A 10,000-nucleotide genomic window follows, 5' to 3' on the forward strand; every position below is an offset into this window, starting at 1 on the left:
TTATCAGCTGGCAGCCCTTTAGCACTATGGGGCCAATAGCACGATATCTGATGAGGGTTAAGATTTGATGCCAAGAAAGCGAGGTAGAGAGGTTTTTTAACATCAAATTGCTTTCAATTCTGATGCATCTATTTTGTGAGGACGGGAATCAGCAGGACCTCAGGATAGATGTGTGCCAGTAGGAAATGAATTGCGATTCTCTAAATATTGCTATATTTTGTGTAGATTAACCTATGGGGATAACATGAATCAACTATAGGCAAATACACCACAGCTCCCTTTGTATCTCACTAAAATTAATATATTTCCACGATGATTAGGTTGATGAAATCCCGATAGTAACATGTCTAGATTTTTTCTCCCACCTCAATTATTTGTGCAATTTGAAATTATATTTTACTCACACTAATAACAAATGCATGAAATGTTGAGGTTGATGTCAGTCTATTCTAAATTTCGTTTGGCAAGTTAAGTTGAAGCCTGTCATGTTTGGATTACTCCCCGGTGTGTGTGTGTGTGTGTGTTTGTGTGTGTGTGTGTGTGTGTGTGTGTGTGTGTGTGTGTGTGTGTGTGTGTGTGTGTGTGTGTGTGTGTGTGTGTGTGTGTGTGTGTGTGTGTCAGTAAGACCTTGCGCTCACCCCCATCTCAGGGTCAATATGTCCATTAATATTTACAAGTATGTGTGCATGTTTGTGTGTGTGTTTGTGTGTCTGTGTGTGTGTGTGTGTATTGGTATTTTTGTGTGCGCATGTGTGAAGCTTGAGTCTCTCCTCTGTCAACTCACATCACTATCACTACAGTTCATTAAGACACACCAAACACACATATACACACAAGCATGCACACACACACACACACACACAAACACACACACACACAAAAAAAACACACACACAGACATAGATAAAACAATTGCACGCATACACAGGCTGATAAGCAAGGCTCCTGCACACATCTCAACTTGGAGGAGAAATGCTTTTGATGGGATAGGAGAAATTCTTTGTTATTTATCTACATATCAGAATGTAATTGAAAACTATTCAAGTGCATTATGTCTTAGTACTCGGAAGGGAATCAAGATGGTCTGCTTGAGATACTTTTCTCTCCAAAGATTTCTGAGTGCTTTCTGAGCAGGTTATTTTGGGAAAAGCGGTAGACGGCACTGATTCACTTTGCAGAAACTGGTGCATTTATCGTTGAAATGGGTGACTCATGTTGTCAGCTAGTCAATGTGTTTAATTCTTTGTTGCTTTGGGTACACTAATATTTTAATTGTACATTTATTTATCTTCTTTATAATAAATAAACACATTTAGAGGTAATCTTAAATAAATAATAAATTACATTCACACATACAATGTTGATGGGTCTTAACCATACAGCGACTCTTAGAGACTGTAAGTCCCGCTCGCACATACCCACATACACACACAAACACACACATACACACACACACACACACGCACACATGCACACACACACACACACACACACACACACACACACACACACACACACACACACACACACACACACACACACACACACACACACACACACACACGCACACACATATATTCTTCAATGCCCATGGCCATGTTTTGTCTATGTGTGGGTCCCCAGCTGGATTAGTGCCTCATTAAAAGACAGACTTGGTTACTATGGAAACAGCTATGGGCAAAGGTACATCATCAGCATTACATTTGACTCAGTCTGAGTTTATGATGCATGCATTTGAGGAAAAACAAAAAATTCTTTCACATACTTTACAGTAAATGCTTTTCCATGGTAACAAAGGGAATGAAAGGTAAAGCGAATTTACACAAATGCCCAATGTAACTCATCATAAAGCAATTTGTTGAACATCCAAGTAGTAGTGCGGAAGGTGATGCAAGTACCAACCGATCAGGGGTGGATCTTCGTGACAGGGTCTTTTTCCAAGAGAGCCAGGTCTGGACTTAACTGGACTGGGACCTCTGCCAGAGGAGGATCGGGATCAAAGACACACTCTCACTGCACATCCCTCTCCATGTGGCCAGCTGTGCACAGTCAGACCATTTGTTGCTCATTTAACTCCAGAGAAACGTGGAGGCACTAAGTCTTACTCATTTTGGTGCTGCTATATTGGTTCTTGTAGTGGTTAGAATGTGTTTATAGCATCAATGGCGGAGCTTCACATTGTTGATGGCTGTCTGATTGCTTCTGGTCATTCATATTATTTTTTATTTCCTTTATCAAGATCTATGTTTGCTTCGTCTCAAAAATCTGACATCAGATTAATTATCTGAATTGTTTGAGCTAACCTGCTCAAATCTGTGTGTACTGAGCGTTTTTTTTACTTTCGCTTCATCTTTTCTTCGACCAATCATGTTGCTGTGGGTGGGGATCTTTAAGCGTGTAATTGGGAAACAGTGAACCCAAACTCCGCCAGTGGCCTTTTCCCGGTGTGAAGACAATCTACAACATATTCATTCATTAGTTTCTGTTTGGTAGATTCTAACCAGGAAAAAAGGAGGGACCCCCCCTCTCAGCTTTTGGTTTCCGTCCCAGGCTTTGTGTCGTCTCCCCGAGATGTTCTGCTATAACATAGTAGTACTGTTAATGTTTTCTTGACCTCAGTCTGTGCGCCCGCAGAATAATAGACTGTAAGGCTGAGAGGAGGAGGTTAGCCACCTCAAAAATGTCAGTTTAATAGCGTCTCCATATGACTTAGTGTGCGACTTGGCCTTTTCTCTGGCCAGAAAACACGCAGTGGCTTTGGCAGACCGCACCCCTTACAAATAACCCAGACGCTGATGCATGACTATTGAGTTAAGTATGTTCACAAAGACATAGTTATAACACACTATGAAGCTACTGAAACTTCTCTTGAAGGTGATCCTCAGTTTGAAATTAGACGAATATGTACTCTTGAAACTCCAATAGCGTTGCTTAGCGTCCAGTGAAAGATTAATAGAACACTACTGCGCTTTTTCTACTGATAAGATAGTACCAAAAAACCACAGTACAGTAGGCGTTTGGAATGATTCACTAAAATACATAAAAGGCGATGTGTTCCTGCACACTGAATGACCCTATTTCCCTGAAACACAGCCCTCACGTTCACATCGGGTCAAGGGCTGACACTTTTAGTGTTACTATAGAAACAGATTAGCTTGGTACTCATTTCCCTTTCGAAAGGGGAATTATTCACAATATGATGACAAAGGGATGTGAGAAACACACACACACACACACACACACAATTTGTGAAAACACAAACAGGGACAATGTTACTAATACCCAAACACACAAGCTGTGTGCATACAAATACACGCAGAACACGCAGAACACACTCACACACACACACACACACACACACACACACACACACACACACACACACACACAAACACAAGCACACACACACACACACACACACACACACACACAAAGCATACCAAAGATAACTGGGCCTTGGGCAGCAGGCATGCTAAGGCTACGTGGACCCGTAAAGCCATCTGAGCTCCACACCTGGGAGATGGTATGCCTGCATCTGCTGCCCAGCTCCAACCAAACCCCCCAGAGCCCCACCTGCAGCCAGCCAGCCCCGCCTCCTGGCCCCAGCGGCTACATTCTGCACATTCATTTATTCTTTCACACTTTCTTTTGTTCTGCACTGGGTACAGAAATAGCTCCTTTGCCGATTCAATGAGAGTGAAGCCTATAATAGTCACAAAAAAACCTATTGCTTTGTCTTATCCATTGCAACGCATGGATATCCCTAAAGCAATTCAAGTCTTTGTGAGCCTGATCTGGGATTAGATTGAGACGATCTTAACCACCAATTCAAGATAGGATCTGCTAACTTGACAGACACACACAGCCAGACAGACAGACAAACTGAGAGACATGCAGGGACAGAGAGATAGTGGTAGGATAAATCAAACTGAGGGCAGGAAAGTATCACATTTGAGTTATTGCAGTCATACAACTTTCTGAATCACAATCAACACGTAACATATACTTATGAACCATGACACCAACTCCACTTTTCACACTCTTTCTGATAGACAATAATCCTGTGTAAATGACATATAGGAACAGTGTATTTATGATCACATTGCTGGCCTTCTATGGTTTCCATGGAACGGATTAGAATGCCTTTGAAACAAGAGCCTAATTTCAGTGCTTTTTAAGTGGCTGCGACCAATTTCAAGTTACTGTGACTGTGAGAGTCTGGGATCGCAGTGTTGAAACAGCACTCCTCACCAGAGACAGAGAGGGAGAGAGAGAGAGGAAATGAGGGCAAGAGAGGCAAAGGGTAAAATAAAGAGACTGAGAAAGAGAGAGAGAAAGAGAGAGAGAGGTAGGGTGTAGTTTGTGGGTGTTGGGGAGGGGGGTACAGAAGCTGCGCTTTCAGCATACAGAAAGAGGTAGTGCAATAGTTTGAGCCGTGAAACTGCAGAAATAGAGGAGAGAGAGAGAGAGAGAGAAAGAGAGAGAGAGAGAGAGAGAGAGATTGGGAGGGGGAGAGTGTGAAGAGGCTGAATGTGACAGTGGAGGAGAGGGAGGGGCTAGCTGTGACAGGCAGGGAGAGAGCGAGAAAGAGGGAGAGCGAAGGAGAAGTGAGAGAGACAGAGAGAGAGAGAGAGAGAGAGAGAGAGAGAGAGAGAGAGAGAGAGAGAGAGGGGGCGGACTGCGAATGGGCAGCGGGGAGGGAACAGATCCCACACGGGTAAAGTAGATGAGGGACGGAGAGGGGAAAGAGGACGCTCGAGGGAGACTCAGCACACTGTAGAGAGGAGAGAGAGAGAGAGAGAGAGAGAGAGAGAGAGAGAGAGAGAGAGAGAGGAGACGAAGAGAGTACAGAAAGTTAGGAGAAGCAGGGCAGCTCTAAGAGTAGAGCTCTGTGTGTGTGTGTTTGTGTGTTTGAGTGAGTGTGTGTGTGTGTGTGTGTGCATTCGCGTGTGTGTGTGTCTGTGTGTGTGTGTGTGTGTGTGTGTGTGTGTGTGTGTGTGTGTGTGTGTGTGTGTGTGTGTGTGTGTGTGTGTGTGTGTGTGTGTGTGTGCCCGGCACCATCGTGCTTACAGCTGCAGTGTGAGCCAGGCTCTGGGAGGAGAAGTTGAATTCCCCAGAAAGAGAGGGGTTTCTTTCTCCCCTCGGTTAAAGAAAACCCCAAACTAATATCAACTAAAAAAAACAGCTACAGGCACCTGGTGTGTCTGGGGGAAAACAGAGAAGAAGAAGAAGAAGAAGAAGAAGAAGAAGAAGAAGAAGAAGAAGAAGAAGAAGAGGAAGAAGACAGGAGCTTAAGAGGTTCCCATCAGGAGGGAGAGACAGAAAGATGGATTCAGACTCGGGGGAGCAGAGTGATGGAGACCTCTCTCCAGGTAAGACCTCTATTTGTCTCTCCATCTCTCTGTCTCTGTATCTGTCTCTCTACCGCTATGTCCCTCTGTGTATCTATCTCGGTCTTCCGCTCTCTCTGTCTCTCTACCACTATGTCTCTCTATGTTGTTTACTCTGTTTCCCTCTCTCTGTATCTCTCCCTCTCTATGTCTCTCTCGTCCTTTTTCTGTGTCTCTGTCTCTAGATCTGACTCTCTTCCTCTTTGTCTCTGTCGCTCTCTCTCTACCTGTCTCTCTCTCTCTCTCTCCCGCTCCCTCTCTCTATGTCTCTGTCTCTCTACCTCTCTGTCTCTCTCTTGTTGCCCCTGTGAGACCGATGTCCACCTGGTTTGACCAGTGGCTCGGCCCGCGGATGCAGTAGATCTGTGGCGCTGTAGAGTTGGTTGATGATGATTAAATGTGGGGGAAGCTCTTACGCCCCCGCCCTTATCCCAGCCAGTCTCCTGCTTCTGGAGGCTCCATGAAGCACACGCTGTGCGCCTGTGAACCCTGGGTTCAGTGCAGACAAGCTGCAGCACGTGCTGCCAATCTGCTCATCAACACATTGAGAGGGGAGTAGCTCCCCACCCACCGTCAACAACACCGTGTCCTTAATAACCCACTCCATCTACCTATATATCTATGATCTATATATATATGATCTATATATCTATGATCTATCTATCTATCTATCTATCTATCTATCTATCTATCTATCTATCTATCTATCTATCTATCTCTCTCTCTCTCTCTCTCTCTCTCTCTCTCTCTCTCTCTATCTATCCATCCATCCATCTATCTATCCACAAGGCATAGATTGGATCAGGCAAAAGGCGTCTGCATTTGTATGTGTGTTTGTATGTGTGTGTGTGTGTGTGTGTGTGTGTGTGTGTGTGTGTGTGTGTGTGTGTGTGTGTGTGTGTGTGTTCTTGTGTTTTGGAGAAAGTAGCATGGTTCCAGAGGTTCTGAATACCTGTGTTTAATAAGAGGGCTGTAGGTGTAGAATTTCAGAGAAACTATTTATTGCGGGTGATATTATAGCACACAGAGGAAGGTTTATAGCACAAAGAGTTATAAAACATCACAGCATTAACACACACACACACTCACACACACACATACACACACACAAACAGACACACACACACACAAACACACACACACACACACACACAAATGCACACAATTTCTCCCTCATCCATTTTAGGAATTCAAGCATACCCACATTTGAACAAACACACACACACACACACACACACACACACACAGAGACACACACACATACACACACAACCATAAAGGCTATTAACTCCAATTTCCAAAGGTTTATAGGTTACAGTTGAATGGTATCTGTAACCGTATGCATGCAAACTCAAGCCAGGAAATAAAAAAAACACTTCCTGGAGACTTGGTATGGTTTGCAATCATGATGTATTTAAATATTTCCAGTAGACAATTCGACACAGTGTTAACAGTTAACATTTTTTCCTTTTCCTTTTTCGTACGTAAGATGAGTTCAAGACTCGCTCCTGGCATAAAAATAAGAGTAATGAGGTCTCCAATGGGCTAATTTGTGTCTCCAGCTTTTCACTGGCCCTCCACTGACTCTGAACATCCGTACTAAAAGCGTCCATGAGTCACAGATATGGATAATATGTAGTCTACCGTCATAATATCAGTCCATCATGAAAGTGCCAGCATGAGTCAGAAGTGAATGAATTGTGTTTGTTTAATCACTGGTGTAACTAGCTTCAGTGATTGACATCAGCTTATCTGTTGTGGTTTTTTACATAGCAAGCTTCCCGAGAGTCTGTCCAACGAACTGAACCATCTGTCTGTCTGTATGTCTGTCTAACTGGCCGTCTGGCATTTGAAAGCATTAACTGATGTTCTCTTTGCAAAGACATATAACTGCAAACAGTGACTTTAATACTTTTTACTGACTAACAAAATGTATAAATTTAATCGTAATGCTGTGACAACCCACGATTGGTTTGCCATGGCAGGCTGAATCTTCATTGCAGCACAAAGGGTTTCCATTAAATTCACATTCATGATAAGTGCTCTACATTTATGTGCCAGACCACAAGCTACATCATGGAAATATTCTCTAGACCTAGCCTGAACATAACCTCCCTATCTCTTGGACTACAACTAGAGGAACATTTAAAAGATATTTTAAATGTTCCTCCGTTGCAGATTGTACTGTCTTTAACAGTTGTAAACATTATGTAAGTAGCTACATAGTGTGGTTAATGATTGACATAGGCACGTTTGCATATTATTATGAGTAAGAAGCACACCAGGTGTTTTTTTGTTGCTTTGACCTTCACCTCTGCCCCTCAGTTGTAGTTGTTGTGTGCGGGTTTGACACTGACATTTGACATTTAGGCTTGTTATGTTCTGAAACATTGGTCTGGCTCTCACAACAGTAGGCCATTTTGAATACTGATATCCTTACATCTCCTCTCCAAGTTCAGCCCATTCATGTCACTCTGCCTCTGTCCCTCTCTCTCTCTCTCTCTCTCTCTCTCTCTCTCTCTCTCTCTCTCTCTCTCTCTCTCCCTCTCTCTCTCTCTCTCTCCTGTGTGTCTGTCTGACTGTCTGTCGATGTTTGTCTATCTCCATATGCTCTTGCATGGGAATATTGTTTACAGCCTTTAAGATAAGAGTGCAATCTGCATACGTTACTACAACAGCATCACCATGATGGTGATGACTTTACAATATAAATGTTTTGTTCAGTTTGCTAACAACATGTGTGACTGAATTGAAGCGTAACAGAGAAAGAGCGATTTCTCAACAAAGTTAAGGCTACAGAGGTAAGACTAGGCAAATAAAGTTTTCTCCGTGCTGATTGTGTGCATCTCTCTCTCTCTCTCTCTCTCTCTCTCTCTCTCTCTCTCTCTCTCTCTCCCAGTCGCTCTCTCACTCTGCTCTATTGACTCCCTTCCAGTCTCTTTAAAAACCAACCCAAACCACACACAGTTCACTCAAGCTCTGATTTATCTTCTGTATGACTGAGCGCATGCAGACACACACTCACACACACACAAACACACACACACACACACACACACACACATACACACACACACACACACACACACACATGTACACACACACACACACACACACACACACACACACACACATAAATGCATACAAACTTTCTTACGCACACTCACAAAATAATAATAATTATAATCCAACCATCCTATTTGGGAAATATCCAGATCCAAAATGGTCCGTGACACCAGAGTTCATCCTGAGCCAGAATAAGAGCCAGTACTGACTCAACTGCTCAGCTGGGTCGTGTGGCTCAACAGAACCTCAAACGCTGGACTGCTGCTGCATCCATCAGAGTGTCATCACGTCTTTTGAAATGTACAAGCAAGCACTTCATTGCCTAGCTGCTATACCTACAGTCGCCTTCCAGAGTTGAATGCGTTTATAGAGAGGCTAAGTCAAACCCACCCTGATCCGGTCAAATGGGAAAAATGTCAAAGTGAAATGCATTTTACAGAGGTTTTGGTGAAAACCTACTTTAGATTGTGTGACATACACCAAATACCTGCATTTTTTAGAAGGAATAAGTAACTAAATGGATCATGTTTGTGCAGTGGCTGATGTCAAATGATACAGGAATTGCAAGCGATGGACAGGGAATATAGTATCTCAAGACACAATAAGACAGTTCATCAAGTTCATCGATCCTCAGGCGCATGGTGCTAAGACACGACGTCCAGACGACAGCACTTAAGATCCCAACGCGCTCTGGCATTTGGATTCATAGGAGAACACATGCCATTGTGATTGATGGTACCACTGCTGGTTTCAATAGAAGCTGGAAATACACATAATGACCCAGAAGTAATAGCCGATTTCCAAACTTTGGCAAAAATTTGGCACATTCAAGATATTGTTATTGTTGATATACTGTCTTAGCTCTAATGAAAGGGCTTTCTGGATTGCCCGCAAGTTAAGCCATCGATATGTTTACATCTGCCCATTGCGTCGTGGTTCACCTTGCATTATTCCAGTCACCTCATCCACATCTTAATAATTATTCCTTCTAAATAAATGCCACATTTAAGTGTAATCTTACTGAGATCTCATGTGATTAAGCCTTTGTGTAGGCTATAGACAATTTAAGACTTTATTCTCAATTTAAGTTTTTTCACAAAAGATCTAGATTATCCCGAAACAAACGGGGACTTTAAAAATAATTTGCGTGGCCCTAATACTCTTCCATACCATCAATACAAAAACACAAAGCCCCACAAATACTGTCATCATAGTTACTCCAAACTTACAGCCGTCAGCAGTCCATAGACGTATGAAAATGATGCTTTTAAAACTGTACATATAAATAACGCCTTATAAGATATACGACTAATGACATGACTCTGACGGATATGAAACGAGGGCACAAACGTTAGCTGCTACATCGGTGCTGTAGTCAGATTCATCCCATGTGAAATTGATTCACCCTTCACTAAAATCATACAGTCACGAGTGATGGCTTCAAATATTACTGCTAGTCGAAATGGAGAAAGCCTGATAGGAAAATGAATGGGGGCAACGAGAAGGTGAAATTCCTTAGCCTGTCTATTGTGCAGCATCAGGAA

The 10,000-nt window shown here is 42.9% G+C and overlaps 1 protein-coding gene across 1 annotated transcript in view; it reads left to right on the forward strand.

Moving 5' to 3' along the window:
* The first annotated feature begins 4,741 nt into the window (after positions 1 to 4,741).
* The window catches only part of tnfaip8l3 (tumor necrosis factor, alpha-induced protein 8-like 3), a 17,230-nt gene continuing 11,971 nt past the window's right edge, over positions 4,742 to 10,000 (forward strand). The window contains exon 1 of the mRNA XM_079736839.1: positions 4,742 to 5,372. Within this exon, the coding sequence (XP_079592965.1) occupies positions 5,327 to 5,372 (46 nt within the window). The 5' untranslated portion in view covers positions 4,742 to 5,326. The remainder of the gene's footprint in view (positions 5,373 to 10,000) is intronic.

The sequence above is a fragment of the Pollachius pollachius genome (genome assembly GCF_949987615.1).
Source record: "Pollachius pollachius genome assembly, chromosome: 5".
NCBI lineage: Eukaryota > Metazoa > Chordata > Actinopteri > Gadiformes > Gadidae > Pollachius > Pollachius pollachius.